This window comes from Cyclopterus lumpus, chromosome 1 (assembly GCF_009769545.1).
Source record: "Cyclopterus lumpus isolate fCycLum1 chromosome 1, fCycLum1.pri, whole genome shotgun sequence".
Taxonomy (NCBI): Eukaryota; Metazoa; Chordata; class Actinopteri; order Perciformes; family Cyclopteridae; genus Cyclopterus; species Cyclopterus lumpus.
Genome location: NC_046966.1, coordinates 21321319 through 21345982, shown reverse-complemented (window position 1 = coordinate 21345982; position 24664 = coordinate 21321319). Strand labels below are relative to the sequence as shown.

The 24664-nt window shown below is 45.6% G+C and overlaps 1 protein-coding gene across 1 annotated transcript; it reads right to left on the bottom strand.

The window, feature by feature from the left end:
• Window positions 1-1847: 1847 nt before the first annotated feature.
• On the bottom strand, window positions 1848-24664 carry LOC117733383 (noelin-2-like). The gene is made up of 8 exons (XM_034537000.1): window positions 24055-24664; window positions 15648-15797; window positions 13352-13507; window positions 8929-9148; window positions 8507-8613; window positions 4013-4189; window positions 3744-3917; window positions 1848-2712 (listed from the first exon to the last, which is right to left on the bottom strand). The coding sequence occupies exons 1-8, from the start codon at window positions 24196-24198 to the stop codon at window positions 2392-2394; spliced, it is 1449 nt and encodes a 482-aa protein (XP_034392891.1). The 5' UTR covers window positions 24199-24664; the 3' UTR covers window positions 1848-2391.

Sequence of the window (24664 nt, the reverse complement as noted above, 5' to 3'; positions counted from 1 at the left end):
GACTCGAGGAGGAGGAAACATAACAGCACAGATGTATTGTGGATAATTTGTTTTAGTGTTAGTTGTAACTTCAAAACGTGCATTTCATCTCTTCATCTCTTCATCTCTTCATCTCAACTTCAATAGAGCTGCACCTAAAAATGAGGCAGAGCGGCTGTAATCAATATCTTTCATATTAACTATGAATCAAATGATTTCCACCACTGGTAGCGTGGAACTCACAGAATAGAGACACTGTGTTTGGAAAATGGAGGACTCAATGTTCGGAGTGGCTCTTCATCATCCCTTCATCATCCCACAACAGAACAATACACAACCATGCAATGTAAACCTTTACGACAACCTGTCGCATCGCTATTATTATTACGACAGCGACGTCTTTTTATTCCTATTTTTTGTGAGCGGCACCAGAAGCAGAAGTCGGTTTCGTTCTCACAGTGCGACCTTGACGCGAGACAGAAAACCTCATTAAGGCGTTTTAAATGAGCGCTGTAATGTTATGAGCGTCGCCTCGTTCTGGTTATAATCCACTAATTATTGCTGTTGGGAAGGGAGTGAACAGGTGCAGCAGGCTCACACCTGTTCCCCCTCTCAGAGCGTCACACAGGGAAGTAGAAGTCAACGGGGCGGGATGAGGAGAGCTCCTTCAAAACGGTGTGAACTTCACAGCTTATTGACACATGTGATTGGATTCTTCTTCCCCCCCTACGGATTATCAATGTGTGTGTGTGTGTGCGGAGAGGTTTTTCTGATTCAGTTGGTAGTCATGTAAAAAAAAAGAAGAGTCTTCTTTCTTGTAATTAAATGTCTCTTAATTTGTATGCGAGGTAGAAGAGAGAAATAAAATTAAGTGGAGGATGTTTCGTGTTCTGACACGAACTTGAGGCGGTTAGACACAACATCATTACAGTCACCATGGCAACCCAATGACCCATTCGTGATGTTTCCGCAATTAGATCCGCACATGGCCGAGCTCCTTTATTATCCTCCGACGCTTTGTATTGATTTCCATCTCGTCATCAGCGAGACCGTCTCTCGTACGCTTCTTCTTCTTCTTCTTCTTCTTCTTCTTCTTCTTCTTCTTCGTGTCCATCCGTCTTTTGTGTCTCTACAGTACGTGCTTGTGTGTATCTGTGACACTATGATAGTGTGTGTATGTGTGTGTGTGTGTGTGTTTGCTGGTTTCAACCAACAGTATTGACCCGTCCCCCGGGGGGGACATTACCCTCCGTTTTTTCAGCACATAAAAGCCACTTAGACCGTAATGAGCATTTTTAACCTTTGCATCTGCGCCTGATCCAAAGTCAAAGCGACGCTCTCCTTTGAACTCTGATCCTCCGTAACTCTCCACTCGGATCTATTAGACTCGATGAAAACATCATTACACGAGGAGAGACCTGTCCAGTTAATTAACGCCGATCCTTGGATTGCGACTTCAAACAGAGCTCCAGCCGAAGACACCAAAGCTATATCTGTCGCGTGGTGTCAAGTGTGTTCAACTTCTCCTCATAATTGTGCCTTTTTTTTTAGCTGCGCAAGGTTTGGTGAATGCCACAGACTGCATAAAAGACTAGAACATCATCTTAATCAAATTAAGGTGTAGGCGGGGGGGGGGGGGTTCTAGCTCTTTGTTATGTAGGTAGTTCTGCTGTGGTACTTCTGTATGGTTTGAGGTGTGATTCCTTTAGTCTGGAAGTTACTCAATGACTATTGTTTATTTTCAGTCACTTCCTGGTGGGGTCTTTGCAGGTCATATTCAACAGGACAAATTAAATATAAAAAAAAAAAAACAAGGTAAAAAAAAAAAGCCTTTCTCTCTGCTCCAAAACAGAGAAGACAGTCGACAGTTTTGACAGTAATGTTTATTGAATGAACAACCATGCTGACTGAACACGTCCACGATCACATCACAAACCCAGAACATCTCCATCGGGGTCCTTTCGTCGGAGAGACGAGTCGAAATTCCGGTCGCATTTATTTTTATTTTTTTTAATATTTGGGACGAGACGACCTCAACTTCCGAAAATCAATTCTCGAGACACGACTTGGGAATGAAACGCAACAGAATATGGATGAGCACAAAGTGTCTGATTTTCTTCCTGCCAGCGTTTCTGTGGCGGAAGCAGTTAATTTCCCTCTTCGCTGTGATGAAGACTCTCGATTGTGACCTTTAGTCATGAGGTCCACAACTGAGTTTTGTGTTTAGTCGCAGTCTTCAAGTCATTCAAATTCAAACACAGAAAGCAATCATGTTCTTGGTGACTTGAATGGCGGTTGTGCGTGCGTGCGTGTGTGTATATGTGTGCGTGTGCGTTGTAAGTTGCAGTATCCTGTAATGACACATTGCCTCGCTCTCTCTCTTTTTTTTTTAAACATTTGCTACGCGGCGATCTATCCGTCGCTCCTGATGACGTGAAACAGTGTGACGTTGTAGAGCACCTGGTGTCCGTTGTTCCAGGTGTACAGCGCTCTCTCGCGGGGGTTGTAGTCCATCATGCTGATGTGGGAGTACTGGTTGTGGAAGGGCACGTCGGTGTACTCGTACGTGGAGGAGTTGGTGTGGTAGGCGAAGTGTACTTTGGCCCCGGCCAGGTGGGAGTTGGTGACGTAGAGGGTGCCGCAGATCATGAAGGCCTCCCCTGCGCTGCGCTTCGGAAACCCCGTGTCCCAGCTCCGGAGGACCTCCAGCGAGCGAGAGTCCAGGCGACTCACCTGCGAACGCAGAGCGACTGACGGTCACGGAGATCGAAAAAAAACCAAAAACTGTCTGCGTAGTTTTCCTATTTTTATAACCCCACGTTTGTTGAACTGAATAAGTACTTAATCACATGCTGTACTTATGTACAATATTTTCTTAAATATCAAGAAAAGGCCAATACATCTGCCCATATTAGCTCGCTGTAGATATACCTGTATCGACACATATGCCCGAAATGTTTATTATCATTAATGTTTACGTGATCAGGCTTGCAAAGCTTGACAGACCTGCTGTGCCTAATTACTGAGCTACATCCAAAGGAGACGTTGGAGAAAGTGTTTTTTTGTGTATCAATCAATGTGACGAAATGCAAAAAGGCCTTGTGAATAAATCATGACATAAATGGGACTTAAATATCGACTGATTCTTTGTGTTTTCTTTTCAATCACCCAACGATGGAAAAGCCTGTTGTACCTGAAGTGGAGGTTCCTTACACACACAATCGTGTTTTCATGACTTTCGGGGACATTACATTGACTAAGATTAATTTCCTGGAGATTTACCTTAACAATGACTCTAACCTAATTCTAACCCTAAAATGTAATGCTCTACATTATGGTATCCCCTCCCCCCCCGATACAATTTGTCCCCAAAAGGTAGGTAAGTCCCCACAATGTGACTGTGTAATCAGACTCTTGTCCCCACTAGACAGGTAAAACACACACATACACACACAGGGTATAAGCACAGGCTTGGAAAAAGAAGAGGCTTATGCAGTTCATAAAAATCATGTTATGTAAAACAACATTGAACTTGGAGTTCATTATGATACATTACATTATTCAACGCAGCAATCTGCCTCGGCTGTTTTAATGGATTTTTTAAAAAACGTGGGAGTTTACGACTTTTGGAAGGTAAAGCAAAGTCCAGACTGGAACAAACGCATCACTGCATTAAATGTCTCTTTTTCAGATAGCGTGAAAATATTATCTCCATGTTCTTAATGCTTATTATTTTGGGTTTGTTTATCACAAGAGACCGTTACCATAATGTTTCCTGCGTTCGGGATGGAGGTGTAGACGGCCCAGAGCCCCATCTCGTCAGCCATGAGGTCGATGTCAGAGGACCCCCCCCAGCTGTAGGGGAAGGTGTTGTTGTACCCGGCTCCACTCAGGCTGCGCTGCAGCAGCACGCTGCGAGAGCGGAAGTGGTACTGGATCTGGAAAGAGAAAGACGCATGCATCTCTCACTCTGCTCATCTTTTTGCAAACGGTTCACTTCTCCCCCGCGTTTCCATTCCAGCCGCTCTCCTACCAGGATGTTGCTCTGGTGTTTGTTGTAGTAGAGCGACCCGTTGTAGACCACGTGGCCGGTTCCTGCCCAGGGATGGGGCAACAGATGCTGCACAAAGTTCTGCCCCTTTGTGAAGTCCCCCATGGTTCTGTACTCCAGCACGCGCCGGCCCTTATAGTAGCCGTCCATCGACCACACCTGAAGGAGGAGGAAGGAACCGGTTTACCTCTGGCCCTGTAGCTCTGTTCATTTTACATAAATCCATATTGTTCACCTGCCATGCTCACTAGCAACTTGATTAGATAATGACATGGTGGCTGGTACTTAAACAGCCCACCTCAAACCAATGGAATCGGTGACGGCAAACCATTTAACTGACCGACCACCGGTTTTCTAATCATGGCTTAGCAACCGCGACGAGGCACAGCAGGTCTGTCTGGCTTTTGATTTCTCCACATGCTAAAGAGGTGTGTGCATGTGGCTGCACTGAGAGTGAGAGGGATATTCAATGAGTTCAGAGGTTTTTTTATCAACCAAAAACACAAGCAAAAAGAGTTAGTCTAAGCGTGGGCATATCCGGAAGTGAACCCGACCTGCAGCAATACTTCTAAAACGAAAGAGCTCAGCATTAGCTCTATTCTATTCTATATATTCTATGGTCCTGGGATTTTATGGTATTACGAGCGTGTCTGTATTACTCTTTATTATATTTGTGGAAATTCAGCAACCCCATCCAAAGCCGCTACGCAAGACAGTGTCGCCCTCGATGAAAATATGGACATCAAAGCGTAAATATGTAGGTTATGTTTCACTGTAATGAGCATCCAAAAGGAGCTCTGTTGATCACTACACTGCATTTCACTGCTGAGGATGCCACGCAGCTTCAGCCTCACTCTTTTCAGCAGGATATCACGTGTGTGTGTGTGTGTGTGTGTGTCTGTGGCCATCAAGTCCAAATCTGTTAAAGCGAGTCGGTCGGAAAAACACTTTCCAACCCACACGGAGTTCAAATGAATTAGCTACAAATCAGCTAATAAAATGTGCTCGATGGTCCTCTCCTTCATCGTCCATAACCATCAGAGATCCCTGGAGGAGCAAACTGACAGAGAATGAGAGAGCACGAAGAGGGGGTGGTGGAAGGGGGGGTGGGCGGTGGGCGGGTAACATTGGTGGATTAATTACCCAAAGAGGGACGGGAAGGTGAAACGGATGAAAGAAAAGAGCAGAGTGCTCTGGCAGGAAGAGAAGAGCGTTGTTGGTGAAAAAAAATGAAAAAAAGATGCTTGTTATTCTCTCTGCAAACAGAGAAAAGCGGGAGGGCAGAGGAGACGGACCGGATGGGGGAAAAAAAAAGGGACCCTGTCTGTTGGGTGTCAAAGAAAAGATGAATCTCTCCTGCAGTGCATGACGGCACCGATTTTTTTTAAATTACAGTAGAATTCTCATAGAATTATGATTCGTACCAGTAAAACGGCGACTGATTGCAGTCACTCTAAAGGGCCTTCGACAACAGTGTTTAAATGACACTTGACTTGAGGTTTGCAATGACAATCAAACACCTCTCTCTCTCTCTCTCTCTCTCGCTCTCAACCACCAACATTCCCTCCTCTAAATGCTCCAACCGTTCCAGCCATTTCTTCCCCGCTTCAGCAGCTAATCTGACGAAGCCGTCTCTGTTTTAATTCCCTTTTCAAAAGGATCTGGTGTCCCTTTGTCTCCTGGCAGCTGTAATCGTCTCCCGTTTGAACGCTCCACATGCTCCACATGCTCCACATCAACAAGCCCCAGACGCTGATTACACAACCAACGTGCGCGATCTAGAAAAGGTTAACAGGGGGAGGTGTGTTTTTTATCATTGTATTTATTTTTTTTTGCGGTTTTCTTGTTATTGAATTCACACCTCAGGTTTTTTTTTTTTTTACAGATTATTTGCAGCGTTTTTTCTCCCAGTCGGCCTCCACTTCCCAGTCGGCCTCCACTCCCGTCGTACCCGCCTGGGAGGATAGGTTCAGATTTAGTCTGTGAAAACCCACAGCTCTCGTTCCGTGCCTCACACTTTAGTGTTGAGATCGCTACCATTGCACCCCCGCGTTGTGTGTTCTGCCCCCTCAGGTCCAGGTTTCAGTTGTGTCCAGAACAAAGAAAAAGCGTGGACGCGACACATCGGTTGGCCTTTTAGTTCTGGTCAGCGTTTGCGTTTTAACATATGAATCGCTTACACTTTGCATCGAACTCGGGTTCACCGGTAGTTTCGCCTTTCTCTCTCTACACTCCATAAAAACAATTGCAACTTCCCTCGTTGGCTAATCGTATGCAAATGAGCCAATCCTGCTAGATTATTTAGTAACACTGAAACCAGCGCGTCTATGTAGGTCACAGCGACTTGCACAGACCGAGCGCGTCAAGCAAACGGAATGAATGGCAAATGAAGAAGAAAGAAAAACACACGTTAAACTCAAAAGTACAAGAAGAAGGGAGGTTTTCTAATGGTCACGCGTGGCGTTGCGATTCTCGACTGACGGCGCGCCTCACGCCTCCTCCAGTCGAACTTGTCGTAAACATAGTTAAACAGGACTGCATGGTGCTGGCTCTTATTTCCTCCTGTGGAGTTACGCTCGGGGGGTGGGGGGGGGGGGGGGGGAGAGGATCGATTTATGGTTAGTGTGGAGAGGAAGAAAGATTACGGCAACAAAAACAACTTTAATGTTTACTTCATGTCTTCACATATCTTCCCCTCTGTTGTTTGTCTTCGCCGTCGCCTCCCGAGCTTCTTTCATACCTTCCTGCCTGCCTGTCCCGACTGCTGCTCTTTTGATCACCACCACCACACACACACACACACACACACACACACACACACACACACACACACGCCCTCCCCCCTCCCCCACACACACGCCCCACACACTCTCCTTGTTTCTTTCTCTTTCTGTCCACCCACTCTTTCGTTTTACTGTCTCCAGTTCTTGCTTTACACCTCTTCACCTCTCTCTCTCTCACACTTTCAGCAGGCACCTCGGCAGCTGTTCTCAAAGACAGCGACAGGTGTGTGCATGCGCGTGTGCGCGTGTGTGCGTGTGTGTGTGTGTGTGTAGTACAATGCGTGCACACATGTCACACACTGTTGAGCTAATGAAGAATTCATAAATGCCAAACTGGGACCCTGTGCAGATACTGTAGTCATGGATACCAAAAGGGTGTATGAGAATGACTTACAGTGTGTGTGCTTTAACTGATAAGATGCAGGTTGTCCCGCCGGGAAATTCACTGATAGATTTTTTACGTTTTCATTTTTTTAACTTTACTGTCAAATAAGATTTAAAAAAACAAAACAATAATATATATAATAAAACAAAAACGGTAATTCCTTATTTTGTAGCTTAATGTCACCGGCTTCAATTGAAAATTATTCTGTAGTCGCTGAGTCGCTCGTATAGTATAGTGTGAAGGCGGTATTGCAATCATGACCTTATATGAAATATCAAAAGCTGCACCTACTCGTTAGAATCTTTCACAGAAAACACTGTGTGGAAATGTGTTTGTGTTTCTTCAGAGGGAAATGGCTTTTATTGGGAAATTGATGCAATCCTTTCATTGCAGAGACTTCTTTGGTTCCTGTACTTTCATAAGAAGGAAAGGGGGGGGGGGGGGGGGGGGGGGGGGGGGGGGGGGGGGGGGGGGGGGGGGCGCCATCTTTAAATGCGATATCCAAAATAAAAGATCGGCTCTGTATTTGTTAAGAGATAATAAGAGATGCATCTTAGACGCATGTTAAGGAACAATGAAAACACCATATGCGTTTTGATAAGAAACGCTCAATGTAAACATAAGAAGTGTGTTGACGAGAGAGCTCCACGGGGATCCCTCACGATCAAAGAAAAGCCGGATGAAAGAGATTTCAGCAGATTACAGCTTTTTAGTTTCCCCATCTTGTTTATAATACAAATCCAGAACGACCATTTAATGGCAGCAACACACACAGAGAGAGAGAAACAGCTTCCCATCTATGAGACAAGTACGCAAACGGACACCGGGACCGGGAAGGAGGCCCGACCCATAACTGTGACAGTCACACTGGTGACTGGGAAACGGGAGGCAATAACTGGGAGACTGCTGCTGCGTACAGCTCCTTCTCATCACCAGGGAGAGGCTCTAATGGGGAACAGGCAAGGGTCACCATGGCGATATAAATCACACCTGGCAACTGGGAGACAGTCGCCTTGACAACTAGCTTAATATGCGCCCGACTGTGTGTGTGTGTGTGTGTATGTGTGTGTGTGTGTGTGCGTGTGTGCGTGTGTGTGTGCGTGTGTGTGTGCGTGTGTGTGTGTGTGTGTGTGTGGACAAAGTGCACTCGGGAGTCATGTTGGAAAGGAGGCAGAAAGGCAGTAAAAGGCATGAAGGAAAATATCGAGCTTAACTACCTTCTGACCACATTCACAACTACTTCACTTGTCACGTGCACACAACAAACATACACACACACACACACACACACACACACTGTGCACCTACCCTGCTGTCGGAGCTGGGAATCATCGCGTCGGTCATCCAGGAGCCAAAGCGGGACCCCGAGGCTCTCACGGTGATTGGGGTACTAACTGCGGTCAGACGACCGCAACCTGTTCACAAAAAGGACGGACACATAACGGGCTCAATCGTAAAATGAATTTTATATTTGCACATAAAGTGACAATTGTGGAAAGCGAAGTAACAAATTGTGTGCTCATATTCTTCTGGATTGGAGTGACGTCGCCTTGTCAAGGTCACCTGGCCAGCTTGTTTAAAATTCACCAAAAACTAAATGAAGTCTATTCAGGTGAAATAGATGTGTGCCAAAAGGATGCACTGTAAAGAAATATAATATATCTATTAAACCGCCTTAAAACGCCCCCGACATGTGGCGTGCCTCACGTGTAATCAGAGCGTTCCCGTACCCAGCTTGTTCATGCAGCTGTGGAGCCTCGTCTCCAGCAGCAGAACCCTCTGCTGCAGCTCCTCGTAGTCGTACGCTCCGACCTCTTCCTGGATGGCCGCCAGGATGATGGACAGGTTGAGGAGCTCCAGTCGCAGGGTGGCCAGCGTCTGCAGGTCCAATCTGTACTGCTCCACCACTGACAGAAGGGGCCGCAGCTGAGACATCTGGCCCTTTAACTCCTGTGGGTGCATTTAAAGACGGGGATGGGAGATCAGATAAGAGGGAAGATGGATTCTCCATGCACTAACATGACTCTTCTTTAGTCTTTTGTCTAAGGCAGTGGAGGCGCTGCTCCTTCCTTCACATGGTCGATGCGTCTGGGTCAGGGTGCCCTCTGAGTGGGCCTTCATGGAGAGCACTCAGGGTGCACATTGGTGTCAGCTAATTAGGCTTCCTGTCCTCGCTCCTCCATCCTGCAGCCTGCGACTCAAAAGATGGATCGAGTGAGGAAGCTTCCACACGACCAACGGTATCTTTCTATGTGGACATTTGTTGTTGTTGTTTTGTTGTTGCTGTTGTTGTTTTTTTACCTGAAAGCAACACACGTTCATTGTGTGTATTCAGTAAGAGGGAAATGCTCTTTTTGTGGAAACAGCATTGCTCTACAATTAATGTCCCTGCATGATTTAAATGCTGTAGATGAGGCAAATTACTTGTGGAAACAGGAATAAAAGCACCAGCTGCACCTCTGTTATTCATTATTCATCTGGTAAAAAAAAAAAGGATTAGTCGAGTGTGTATTCTGAATGATGAATGAATCATAAAAGTTCTCTTCCTCAACGTTGGCTCTTTTTTCTTCTACAGCTCATCTTGTTCACATTCTCTTTTTCTTATTTTGCACGTTGGCTCATTCAGGAAAAATATATACGGACTTACAGTGTTTTTCAGCCACATCGCCACTGTTATTATTGTCCTATAATATCAGCCTGAGCCTTACTTACTGTGTTTTGTATTGATGATAATCCATCGCACACTGAGCATTCAACGGATCTCTAATCAGTACTGGAGCAGCAGACATGAGGTACTTTAAAAAAAAAAAAAACACCTTTAATTAAAAGAAGGGTTCCCACACCCAATGTCAGGATCCAGCCGAGGGGGAGTGTGTTTTCAGCGAGGACAGGTCACCACCTGTTGGGAATACGCTGACTGAGACTTAAAGTTAGACTAAAAGTTAGACTTAAACATGGAACGGGCGAGTATTTCCTTTCCTGCGTTTGAGTCTCACATTGAAAACCGAAAGGAACAACCTAATTGATTTTGGACCCTTTCTTCTGACGCGAGGGAGAGACTCGAGTGATGGAGGCGAGGGAGCCAAGTGAGCGAAATGGAAAGCGCCCCCGAGAAACGCCGGAGGGACGACACATCCCATCTGGCCTCGAGAACGCCTTTACAATCCCACAGGAGGAGGTAGGAAGATGTGGATGAAGGAAAAGTAAGCCGGGGCTTCCAGTTCGCTGGCACCGCGACCCAGATAAGCAGCATGGAAGCGGGGAAGATGAGCAACTTATTTGCATTTCTTTTGGCCTCCCAAGAACCGTTAAAAATCTGCTTTTTTTTCTTCTTTTTTTTTCTACGACTGAAGACATCGTCTGGCTACATTTGAGCCAGTGTGGATTTAAAAAAGAACTTTCTTTTATTTCTGCAATCAACTCACAGACAGATTAATATTCAGTGTATGCATTAAACGCCCCGACACACGACTCACAAAAAATTACACATTTTCCTAAAATACCCCCCCCTTTTCTTTTTTTTTTCAGTCTCGACACTTTGAAGTCTTTTCACCCTCCGGAAGCCGGTTTGCTGAGTATGAAGAGAGGCGTTGGATTTTGATATGAAGGATTAAAAGAAGTGTGAAAAGACAAAGACAAAAAAAACAAAAAAAACCTTATCGTCTCGTCAGAGCGGCTCAACACATCCAGGAAGCAGACTCGGCTGTCCGTCAAACGCTTTGTGAGTCGACTCCCTCCCCTATCTTCAAATCAGGGCGATTATTCCACTTCCCCCCAGATCAATTTCCACATGTCGTAAAAAAGAAAAGAACAGTGTGAGAATCCTGTGAACACTTGGCTGACCTTAAATGTGGCCACTTCATCCCGACTGATTGGTATTGACGTCATCATTTGCATATCATTTAAAATGCATTAATGTGCATTAAAATCAATCTCTGCAAAATAGCTGGAAAATGTCACGGCTCGTTAACTAGTAAACACTTTACCTACCCCCCACCCCCCACACTGCCATGTGTCCTCCTCCTTCATCTCTCTAATCTCTCCCCTCCGGTCTCACTCTTTTATCCTCCCCCCCGCCCCCCCCCCCTTCTCTCTACCTAACCTTTACCTCCCCACTTACTCCCCTTTGCTCAGTCCTCTCATCCCTCCCTCCCTCTGGGAAAAAATGGTAATAAGCAATAAGCCGTCTCCATTTCTTCTTTTCCTCCGCTTTTCTCCCCCGTGTCTCTGAAGCCCTCCTTCTAAGAGCCCCTCTTTATCTCTCTGTTTGACCTCCTGTCCTCCCTCCCCCTTGTTTCCTTCACCCCGAGGGATAAAAATACTGTTTAGTTATTGATAAACTTACTAGCTGCACATGGCATAAATATTCACCAGTTCTGCCTCTCAGTGCAAAGGCAAAAGCTTATGACTGTGAAATCCCCCAAGGAGCAACAAGCGTGTGCACGCACACACACACACACACACACACACACACACACACACACACACACACAAACACAAACTGCATAAAAACTTAAAAACAGACCCCTGAGCCTTGCAATGTATTAAGAAGATGCTCGGCAAAAGATGCTCGGCAGAATGGATTTATGGGGAGGCAGAACTGTTCATATTTGGGGAAGTCCGGGGTTGTGCATGTTTGTTTGTTTGTTTGTTTGTTTGCAGACCCGTTATGGAGCCTGTGTCCGGTTCATATAGCATATCATGCCTTTAACTACTTGATATATTATTCTATAATGATACTACTACCAATACCAGTACCCTTAAAACGATGCCACAGGCTGTATGGGTTTGGGGGCGGCCATATTGGGCCAACCACATGTCACATTACGTATAATGTCGGATTAATGAGCTATTAATATGAAACTAAACGGAGACTGCGGGAAGTTGCTGCTCCCGGACAAGTACCAGTAAAAAAGACATTTGTACAGATTAAACAAACATGTTTAATATCAGTTATCTTCAAGGCAACTTTTATTAAATTTTGGACTAGTTGTTTACAGTCCTCATGCTAAGAGGAGCTGCCGGCTGGAGCTTCATATTTACCATACAGATACGAGAGCGGTGTCAATCCCCTCAGCTATAACTTTCCCAATAAAATGTCCCCAAATATATCATTAAAACCGTTTAACACTGCATTAAAAGGACAGAAACGCTCACTACTTACTGAACAAGTCAATAACACCTCGTGTCCGTTCATTGAACTTTATGCAGCGTGAACGAGTTCCGATTCGATTCAAAGCGCCGACGCCTACCCGAGCGCATCATTGAGCTCATTGTGCGGCACAACGTGTACCTACTTGGGGAAGTTACCTGCGAGCGAAGACAGGTTGCAGGGTTTTAGTACCTTTTAGTTCAGTCATTAGGAGTCGTCAGCTGCCACCAGCACATTAAACCAGCAATGTCACGGCTGATTTAACTGTTCGGGATCATCCGCTTCTCATTCCTCAGATCCACAGCCTTTCACTCTCTGAAGCTCTGGAGATAATCTGCCACTTGCCTGCTGTTTTTTGTAATTTTTTATTTTATTTATTTTTTAGTTGGCACAGACGCCTGCCAAGCGGCATCAAGGCAGGAAACACACACTGATGAGATTAATACTCCAAATTTAAGAGGTACAACACATTTAGATTTCCCTCAATAAAAGGCAGACATGTTCAGCCTTCTTGTCTTCTGTCCTGCTCATTTCAAACACTGACGCCAGACTGAAAGATAATTGTGCGCTTTGCATTCACTCCCTCGTGCTTTTTGTGTCTAAATATGAAGTAAAATGTCATCGGCGATATTAAAATGTGAGATTTCATTCCAGACAGATTCTTTCTTTCTTTCTTTCTTTTTTGGGACAGCTCGAGGTCTTAATGTGTGCAGTGACGCTGCAGCTTTGCTGGCGCCTTCTGTTCAAGGCCGTGTGACACGTTTGCGCGGCGGACATGAAGCCCGTGAATTGACAGCTTTAAGACAACCCCCCCCCCCCCCCCCCCCCCCCCCCTCGATGAAAGATGCTCGCGTGCATGCAGAAAAGCTCAGCTTGGCATGCGTGAAATCAATGTTTTCACACCAAAGGTTATGTGTTCCCTACAGCGACTGTCTTACACTGTGTGTGTGTGTGTGTGTGTGTGTCTGGATGTCTGCCTGTGTGTGTGTGTGTGTGTTTACCTGCAGGCCCTTGGTCGTCAGAGTGCGGGGGTTGGCGACGTAAGTCTGTAAACGTCCATCCACTCCTCTCAGCAGGGGCTCAGAGTCTCGGACATACTGCAGGTCTCTGGATGTCCGCAGGTCTACCACCTCCATGGACTGACTCACATTCTGGACCTGACACACACACACACACACACACACACACACACACACACACACACACACACACACACACACACACGCACACACGCACACGGTTGATACGATGAGTGATCATTATGAGCCCCCTGCATCGCCTGAAATGCTTTCGATTGGTGTCGGCTGCTGTTTGATTACTGCCACTACTGTTATTTGTCTCCTAACACCTGTTGTCGTTCAATATGGCCGTGTGTCGATTTGGCGAAATATTTATATAAACTGCCAAAAAGTTCAATTTTTTTTCCATACGCATGATACCGCACGTGCAAATAGTTAAAGTTAAATACTTAAAGTTCCTGGGACACTGTGATGATGTGGTTGTATTGACATCTCTGCTTATTTTGGTTGTTCTCGACATGTGCGTTCATTACAGGTCTTTGGATGTCTCATAATTAATGTTAACAGCACTGTCTGTTTGTGTATATTTAAATAAATAAGCTTGATGTGTCAGTGCGACAATATTGACTTCATTATCTAATCAACCAGATTCAGAGTCATCAGTGAGTCATCACTGTAGTTCAGCTCGGCTTTCAGCTTCATGCTGACACGCTGATCTTTTATCAGGTCAAATGTTTACCGTCTTAGCATTGACCCGACAATGGAGATAGATTAAAATTCAAGGAATCCGCGACGTTATCAATACATTGAACTGGAAATTCAGCATGAACTGAAAATGTCCACCTTATGAGGAAAAGTTAATGCACCAAGGAAAGTCATTAAAGTTAGTAATTGTGCTCCCCAAGAGAGCTCAATTTCCCGGTGATCTGATCGTGGAATAGACGCATTACGACTGAATTGTGATGATATCTTAAAGCCGTGAGCACTACAGGGGAGGAAAAAAAAAAACTCCTTCCATCTCAGTTTCAAAAAGAGGGAGGCGGCAGAAATCTCACGAACAGATGACTCAAAAAAGGGACAAACGTGTCTTTGGGTCGCGTGCATTCTGCGTTCGGGGCTCACGGACGTGAAGGCAGACGGACACGTTCCTCTTTGAAGGAGCTTCATCATCGGATCCATCTAACGCATGAGGTCCTCGCCTCGTCTGCTCTGGAGACACAAACACTCCCACGCTCCTTCTCATTAACGGATAGTTCAGATCTCGTTACATTTTTAATGAAAAGAAAAAATGAAAAAAAGCTAAGCAATTGTAAAAATGCCACAGATGTATGCAAACAAACACAAAAAAACACTCACATCTGCCAGTATAACACATGCCAGGGTGGAAATTTTTGAGCAAAAACACGTGTAAACCCTTCCAGGAGCACACACGCACGCACACACACACACACACACACACACACACACACGCACACACACACACGCACACACATTCACACTCACAGCAGGATGGAGGTGTCACTTCCAGAGACACGCTGAGCTAATTAAGATTCATAAATACAGACGCCTCCCAACAGGAACAGAGGGAGGAGGGCAAGGGAAGTTATTTCAGATAGTGTTGTATTACTCTTTATGCGTGAGGTGAGCAGAGGGTGCAACATCAGCAGTGGGTGAAAAATAACCCCTCGTGATGTCATTATCGTTGGAGGGCCCTTTTACTTTAGCGAGGAACACAGGATGCACGTTATCCCGACGTGTGAGCCTGGCAGTGGAGCATGCTTTTGGGAAATGTTCGCCGGCCTTATGGCGCTCAATAATTCATCGGCTTCTGTCACAAATCACTTTTTTTTTTCTTTTCTTTTCTCTCTCCCGAGGACGCACATAATGCATCGGGAGAAAAGTGCTGACGCAGCCGGATGCAATATCCTCGCGTAAACACACACGAGCTCATAAACATTCATAAAGCTGCACCTTGTAGTGTAGATCTGTCAGTTTAAACCCGGGTTTTTTTTGTGTGCATGTTGAGTGACTAGGAGTCTTCAGAGGATGGATAGATGGGGGTGGGGGAGGGGGGGGGGGGGGGGCTACATCTGTCAGTGAAAACCTGTCTGTTCATGTGTGTTTCTGCAAGTGTCAAAACAAAAGAGGGAGTCCAGTGAATACTTCATTCCAGTATGCTGCCTTTCCCCTGTGCGGCATCGCAATGAAACATGCAAGGATGCACACACAGATACGCACGTGCACACACACACACACACACACACACACACACACACACCTGTTCAGTCAGCAGGCGCAGCTGTCGACTCCGAGGGTCTCGTTTGCAGAGGTTTCGTGCCGGGGCGACCACCGTGCAAACACACCTGCCGTCCGGATCCGAAGCTGTGCTGTACACCTGCCAGCCCTCCTCCGAGCCCGGGTACAGACCCTGCAACACAAGCAAGCTCGGCGTTAACGACATCACTGCAGGAGGAGAAGGTCAGCCAAGCAATTTAGACGAAGGGATTTATTTGTTTATTTATTGTCAAAAGCTCACATTTTATTAATGTTATTTTCCATTGAATCATAACACACACTATTGTGAATGCGTTTTCAGTCTGAGTTTTACTTGTGAACAATAGATTACCCTCCAGGAACCACGTCTGACCTTTCAGGCCTTTTTCCTGTGATATTTCATACTGTCTTATACTGCTAGAACAATAAGTCAATGAATATATATGTAGAAATTGTGAGGTATCTTGGTAAGCGAATAATGGGGAAAGCGAAAAAGGGCAAAAAGTCCCTGATTCCAGCTTCTAAGATGTGATGATTGACCCAAAATCAGTAATAAAATTCAAATGAAATATCTTTTGAGCGGTTGTCTATTTATTCGGGCAAAACAAGGAGCGTGAAGTCACCACTGCCTCTGGGATTTGCAAAATGTGTGATATTGGGCTCTATAAATAAAATCGACTTGACATTTTTGACATCCTGTATACCTAATTTGATTAACTGAGTGAGCATTTCCCTGTTTAACATACACACCTGGTGTAATAGGATTGCCAAGCTTTTCTAAATCCCATTTTTATCCCCAGCTAGACCTCTAACTGGGTCTGATCTGTGAAATCTAAAATGTGTCCGTTCAGGGACCAACAAAAAAAACCAGTCGATTCACTCAAATGTGCTTCGACCGGAGTGCAAACCCCAGCAGCTCCACGATCAGTGGCAAGTTGCTCTGAATCACGTCCCTACAGCACCGGCGTAGGGCTACACACAGCAATATAGGGGGCATGTGCTCTGCATGTGCTCTGCGTTTCCATATGAATGTGATAATGTAACAGAAATACCAATTAACATTGATAATGCAGTGAGTTATGTATGCTGTCTTGTTTGAAGTGACTTTTTTTATTTCTATTTAATTCAAGGACCTTGAAGTTGGTTACATTTCCGATTTCTTTTTGTTTGCAGGTTGTTGTTTTGTTGTTGATCTGGTTTTTTTTGTGTGAAAAAAGACCCAATGAGTCATATAACTGAAGCAGCTTCTTTTGTGCTTCTTTTCACACATTTGCTCAGCATCTCGGCGTGGTATTCAGGCTGTTGTTTGACAAACGTCTTTGTCTATTTTCTGCCTTACTGGTAAATCAGAGCAGGAGTTCAGGAGCTCTTCACTGGAAGCATATTGTGGGTTTCAGTGTCCATTCATGTAAAAATAAGGAGAGTGCATGCTCTTTGTCTTTTATTGTACTTGTCCGCGCCACAGACAGCTGTGTCTAAATCAAATGTCCAGGAACTGGCAACAAAGTCACCAGCTCCCCAGAGATCCCAGAGATCTGAACATAAAACATAAAAAAAGAAGAACAGATTTCGATCTGTCGGAGGTAAATCGTTGTAACGTCTGAGCGTTTCATTGAGTTTCCTTTGACTTCCCTCTGGAGAACGGGTACACTGCGGTGCACATGTCCCGGGCTTTTGTTGAGAAAGGTAAGACATGAAAGGAGCTTCACGAGTTGAGATAAAAGATCTCAGACTTTTTCTGCCGCACGCAAAATACTCATTCGCCTTTAAAACGCGGTGCAGAAATGTGTTTAAATCTGTGAGCGCTTCTCCTCTGCCAAGAGCAGAACATCCATCTGACGGGCGTGGCACATCAAGACGCTGACTAAACAGCAGGGTTATCCCAGAGGGGTCACGAAAGGTCACTGTGGAACGTGCAGGTTTTTGTGTCGCAACACAAATCGCCTCACATGGTTTTGAGGCAGCTGATAAATGTCTTTCGTAAAAAGATGAAAATACAGAAAACGTGTAATAATCGTGCGGTTCAATCAGCAGCTTGATATGCCACACCTGTCAGGTGGATGGAGCGGCGCTCACTCACTGATGGAGGAACTATCGTGTGCTCCCTTTTTGAGAGAAAGAAAGTCTCTTGTGTTCAGAAAAAAAAAATAGGTCTAAGATCTTTTTATTTTAACTGGTGAAAAATGTGAGCAAAAACAAAAACGGTTCCATTTTTGTAACTTTGTTTAGCGTATAAAGGCACGGATTTGAATATCAATTGAAAACTTTATTAAATTTGTTACCATAGCGTTGTAGAAGCTGTGAAGCATTGAAATCTTTGACTAATCATTCATCTGTATTGATGCGGTGTGATTTAGGCTGCGCTTCATTTTAAGTGGCGCGATTTAAAAAAAAAAAAAGGTTTATAAATTCAAAAAACTTTAATAATCAATTGAAATTTTGATCGAAACCGCGGCCAAAACTTGAGAGATGAAACATTCTAGAAATTCCTACTTAGATCACATGACTGACAGCAGGGTTTAGATGGATTCCAGCCGGGCTCGATTCATTATTCATGTCCAATGTTAAGGTGTTAATTGGATTTTGGTGTCTGCATGAGACGATTTGCAATATCAACTTAAAAAGTGATGAGACGGCAGTGTTGTGTTTACAGCTCGTTATTTAAATGTTATAAATCTAGTTTTTTGACCACTAAAATCGACCTTCTGAAGTCAGTTCTCACTGTAAAATATTTCACTTCTATAAAAACACTGATATTGAAATTTTCTAATTTTTTAATGACAACGACGTGCGTTTGCTGATGTGATTTTTCAAAGCTGCAGTACACTTCAAGACACATGCATTCCTCAACAGCTCCAACACACTACCTGTGTTGTTATATAATCATGCATATGATATTTGGGACCTCATTAGGATAGGACTGAGCAAATGTTCCCTGAGGTCCAAACGTTGGACCCAATTCACGAGCCATTAAATGAGGTCCTCGGTTTGACCTACTTACAGCAGCGTTAACATTTAGGAACAGTGTGAGCTCAACCTGACGCACAGCAGCCTGTCACAGTAATCTGTCTGAGAGGATGCCCTACAAACCACGACAAAGAAGGCACAGAGGAGGATGCTGGGAGGATTGAGAAGGTACGGGAGGGGGAGGAGGAGGAGGAGGCCGGGAGGGAAACGTCTGATAAATCAATCAGCTGGGTTTGGTGTGGTAACCTTGAAGTCCCATTTACAATAGAGCTGACGGTGGCAGGGGGTTCAAACAGGAGGACGTGGATGTGATGGGAATGTAAGCATCGCTTGTGCCTCCTGCTCGATGTAATTAAACAGAGGAGGACATACGGCACCTAAGGGCACATTTCACACAAGGGAAAGATGATCAAAATCTACTCGGGCGGTTCAGCCGATTGCGATCGGTGCAAATAGAGAGAAATACCAACAAGGATTCAACAGACGGAGGCAGAGCTTGGACAATACGCGATGCTCAAACAAAGTGTAATCTCGACGTCGGCATCTTTTCATCAAACAGTACTCGGATCCCGATAAGACCGACAACAAACGCGCTAAACTCCAACATATTCAAATAGTTTAAACACAAAAACAATGAATGGAAACTAAAAGCAGCACGAGCCCGGTCGCATTGATTTCAAATTAAATGCGGAGACGCCCGCGTCCCAACAACAAGCGGCACGTTTACCTCATGTCAACAAATCAGCTGTGAGCTCGAGAACAGACCAGCAGGCGAAGTTTTAAAACACAAAACACACGTTTTACGTTGTGATATTTACCGGAAATAAAACAAAGACAATACAGCAAACAGCAAGTAGGAGACGTTCAGCTTCCTGGTGACAGCTGCCACCTTATTTAAGGTTTTAGTAGCGGCCGTATAGATCAAAGGGTTCTTAACCTTTTTGACCTCTGGGCCCCAAAGCGGCCCAGGGGCCCATTCCAATAGTAACACCGTATTGGTTTAACTAATTGATTGCCCTCTCTGTTTGATTTGTATTTACTAACTAAATCAAATCCACTTACAGTTGACGAGCAAAAACATGACACATTTGTTTATCATGTGTATGTAAACCTGCGCATACAACAAGACAAGGTATAAGGACTTTCTGCTGTCCTGATGTCAGTGGGGAGCTCGTTCCACCACCGAGGAGCCAGCACAGCAAACAGTCTGGATTTTGTCGAGTGATTAGCGTCACAAGTCGATTGGAAGATGCCGAGCGGAGAGAACGGGCTGGGGTATAAGGTTAGACCATGTCCTGGGTGTAAGGTTAGACCATGTCCTGGGTGTAAGGTTAGAGCATGTCCTGGGTGTAAGATTAGACCATGTCCTGGGTGTAAGGTTAGAGCATGTCCTGGATTTGAGTTTAGACCATGTCCTGGATGTAAGTTTAGACCATGTCCTGGGTATGAGGTTAGACCATGTCCTGGGTATAAGGTTAGACCATGTCCTGGGTATAAGTTTAGAGCATGTCCTGGATGTGAGTTTAGACCATGTCCTGGATGTAAGGTTAGACCATGTCCTGGGTGTGAGGTTAGACCATGTCCTGGATGTGAGGTTAGACCATGTCCTGGGTGTAAGGTTAGACCATGTCCTGGGTATAAGGTTAGACCATGTCCTGGGTGTGAGGTTAGACCACGTCCTCATGTAAGGTTAGACCATGTCCTGGATGTGAGGTTAGACCATGTCCTGGGTGTGAGGTTAGACCATGTCCTCATGTAAGGTTAGACCATGTCCTGGATGTGAGGTTAGACCATGTCCTGGGTGTAAGGTTAGACCATGTCCTGGGTATAAGGTTAGACCATGTCCTGGATGTGAGGTTAGACCATGTCCTGGGTGTAAGGTTAGACCATGTCCTGGGTATAAGGTTAGACCATGTCCTGGGTGTAAGGTTAGACCATGTCCTGGGTGTGAGGTTAGACCATGTTCTCATGTAAGGTTAGACCATGTCCTGGGTGTAAGGTTAGACCATGTCCTGTGTGTAAGGTTAGACCATGTCCTGGGTGTAAGGTTAGACCATGTCCTGGATGTAAGGTTAGACCATGTCCTGGGTGTAAGGTTAGTCCATGTCCTGGGTATAAGGTTAGACCATGTCCTGGGTGTGAGGTTAGACCATGTCCTGGGTGTAAGGTTAGACCATGTCCTGGGTATAAGGTTAGACCGTGTCCTGGATGTAAGGTTAGACCGTGTCCTGGATGTAAGGTTAGACCATGTCCTGGGTGTAAGGTTAGACCATGTCCTTGGTGTAAGGTTAGACCGTGTCCTGGATGTAAGGTTAGACCGTGTCCTGGATGTAAGGTTAGACCATGTCCTGGGTGTAAGGTTAGACCATGTCCTTGGTGTAAGGTTAGACCGTGTCCTGGATGTAAGGTTAGACCGTGTCCTGGATTTAAGGTTAGACCATGTCCTGGGTGTAAGGTTAGACCATGTCCTGGGTGTAAGGTTAGACCATGTCCTGGGTGTGAGGTTAGACCATGTCCTGGATGTAAGGTTAGACCATGTCCTGGATGTGAGGTTAGACCATGTCCTGGGTGTAAGGTTAGACCATGTCCTGTGTATAAGGTTAGACCATGTCCTGGATGTAAGGTTAGACCATGTCCTGGATGTGAGGTTAGACCATGTCCTGGGTGTAAGGTTAGACCATGTCCTGGGTGTAAGGTTAGACCATGTCCTGGGTGTGAGGTTAGACCATGTCCTGGGTGTAAGGTTAGACCATGTCCTGGGTATAAGGTTAGACCATGTCCTGGGTGTGAGGTTAGACCATGTCCTGGGTGTACAGTTAGACCGTGTCCTGGGTGTAAGGTTAGACCATGTCCTGGGTGTAAGGTTAGACCATGTCCTGGGTATAAAGTTAGACCGTGTCCTGGGTGTAAGGTTAGACCGTGTCCTGGGTGTGAGGTTAGACCATGTCCTGGGTGTGAGGTTAGACCATGTCCTGGGTGTAAGGTTAGACCATGTCCTGGGTGTAAGGTTAGACCGTGTCCTGGGTGTAAGGTTAGACCATGTCCTGGGTGTAAGGTTAGACCGTGTCCTGGGTGTAAGGTTAGACCATGTCCTGGGTGTAAGGTTAGACCGTGTCCTGGGTGTAAGGTTAGACCGTGTCCTGGATGTAAGGTTAGACCGTGTCCTGGGTGTAAGGTTAGACCATGTCCTGGGTGTAAGGTTAGACCGTGTCCTGGGTGTAAGGTTAGACCGTGTCCTGGGTGTAAGGTTAGACCATGTCCTGGGTGTAAGGTTAGACCGTGTCCTGGGTGTAAGGTTAGACCATGTCCTGGGTGTAAGGTTAGACCGTGTCCTGGGTGTAGGAGGGCAGCCACCGGTAACCAGTGTGGGTGAATTTAGGTTGAAGACCAGTCGAGCTGCTGCATTCTGGATGAGCTGCAGAGGTCGGAGGGCCTTAGCAGGTAGACCTGCCAGGAGGGAGTTACAGTAGTCTAGGCGTGAAATGACCAGAACCTGGACCAGAACCTGGACCAGAACCCGTGTCGCCTTCCGAGTGAGAAGAGGACGTATTCTCCTGATGTTGTGCAGCATGTACCAACGGGAGCGTGTTGTCGCGGTAACGTCGGCAGTCAGGCAGAGTCGACCGGCTTTCCCACGAGCGCTGATGTCCGGTCTTGAGACGCCGCTTTAGCTTTAAAGCTTCAGTGTGTGTGTAGCGTGAGCTCAGAGTACACACACGCTACACACACTGGGCTCTGGCTCTGCCTCGTCACCTCTGTCGGGATTGTACATTTAGACTTTTGGGGGGTTTTATTACCACTTTCGTTTTAATTTATTCATTTTTTAATACTTCTCCATAACTTTCGCTACAGGCTAGCGACTGGCTGAGTGTCTTCTTCTGCCTATTGGAGCTTGTGAAACAACTGATTGACGCATTACCGCCACCAAGTGGTGGGAAGCTATATTGTAACTGAAAGTTGTTTGCGGCCCTCCAGGACCTAGAGGGCCGCAAACAACTTTCATTTGAACCTAGGTGGTGCTCGCGGTCCTATCAGGGTTAAGGTTAAAATACATAAAAATAATGGATACACGGTTGAAATACATACAAGGAATGGGTAAATGGTTCAAATGCATCAAAGTAATGGATACATGGTTAAAATAATGAGCGTAGCGTAATGGATTAACGATTGCAATACTGTAGTGAGCTAAAAGTAATGCATGAACTTGGCCAAACCAACTAAAACAAATTAAATTGCATGAAAAACATAGTGTCACAATATCCACTTTGTTAATAATCAAAAGTGGTAAACAGCACCTCGTTTTGAACATGATGGGTGGCGTCTATGAAAGAGTTGGGAACCAGATAAATATACTCCTTACTATGCAGTGTATGCACTATATCATGTGTGTATTTATATACATACTGTATAGTCATTCCCATACGTAGCCTGAAGTAGCAACAAGCCAGCCAGCTCCTCTGTGTGTGTGTGTGTGTGTGTTGTTCTGAGGGTGTGTGTGTGTGTCTTTGTGTGTAGGCGTCTACTTGCATGAGACTGCATGCACTTTGCTGAACTTGCAAAGTGCCGCCACATAGCAGCTGTGAGGTGCCTCTCGAGCCAGAAAGCTAAATCATGCAAAGCCAAGAGCGCGTGTGCACACACACACACACACACACACACATGGTTTATATACAGAGTGAGGGGACCTGTATACGTCCATTGGTCCAGCGTCTACATGTCAGGGTGTTGCTAAGGCAACAAATTGCTGGCTGTCCCACGGGTGAGTCAGCCTTCCCTGGGAGAAATATCACCCCAGGAAGTCAGGGAGAGAGCCATCCTATTACACTGTGTATGTGTGTGTGTGTGTGTGTGTGTGTGTGTGTGTGTGTGTGTGTGTGTGTGTGTGTAGTTGGTGCATACTGTACATGTGTTCGTTATGACTCACATAAACAAGAGAAGATTATTTATTCATTTATGTCCTTATTAGTGCTATTTATTCTTCATATTGGCAACACACTTTTCGTTTTTTAAATGTTCTCAATCTGTTCCCCTCAGCATCTTTTCTTTCTTCTTTCTTCTCCACCTTTGCTCTATTCTCTGCACCAACAAACAGATCAACTATCTGCTGCTCAACGTTTCCGATGTGTCGATTTTCCACCAAGCGGTAGCAGATATAGTCTGGTTGTTTTCCAGAGAATGTCACATTAGAGACCCGATGCAATTACATGTGCAGAGAGCTGGAGCGAGTGCACATTCAGAGAACACAAGATAACTTAAAGCAGCTGGTCGACACACAAATACCTCCCAATTCAAACTGACTGACTCCTAAATATTCAGAAACAATGTGAAGGATGAACTTCTGGAGAACGAGAAAAAAAAGAAGCACATCTTATTCAATGTGATTTGTCTGTAGTGTGTGTGTGTGTGTGTGTGCGTGTGCGTGTGCGTGCATACAGGATACATACACTGACGATCCGCTCGTGTGTGCCCTCAGAGGAAATGACGGTTCCATTGAGTCCGACCAGCGATGGCAGAGTCTGGGACATCCAGTTTGTCACCATCGCCATGGTGCTGAGCACCGCGCCGATCTTTAACATGGGAACACTCATCCTGACGCACGCGCATCCACACTACACGCACGCACACGCACACACACACACACACACACACACACACACACACACGGGCAACCAAAAACACACAAACTCTTGGCTGGTTCTCACACGCAGTCCAAACTCTTGGCGGCAGTCATGCTATTAAAAAAAAACAAAAAAACACGCGCACGCGTACACGACATGGTTGTAAAACGTTTGTGGTCACGCCCGGTCGAGAGCGTTCAGTCTTTTAGAATCCACCGCCGGGATCGTCCCACTGCTGAAAGTCTTGCGCACGGGGCCACAGGTTAGAGGATAAATCCTGGAGCCGCTCCAGATGTCTCCACGCGAGGACGCGTCGGGTCCAACCATCCAGGGCTCGGCTCGGGCTGCAGGAGATGCTGCGGGGCGCCGCTGGTGAGGTCCCCTGATCTGTGGGTGCGTTTCCTGGACTCCTTCCTTCCCCTGGCAGTAAGAAGCT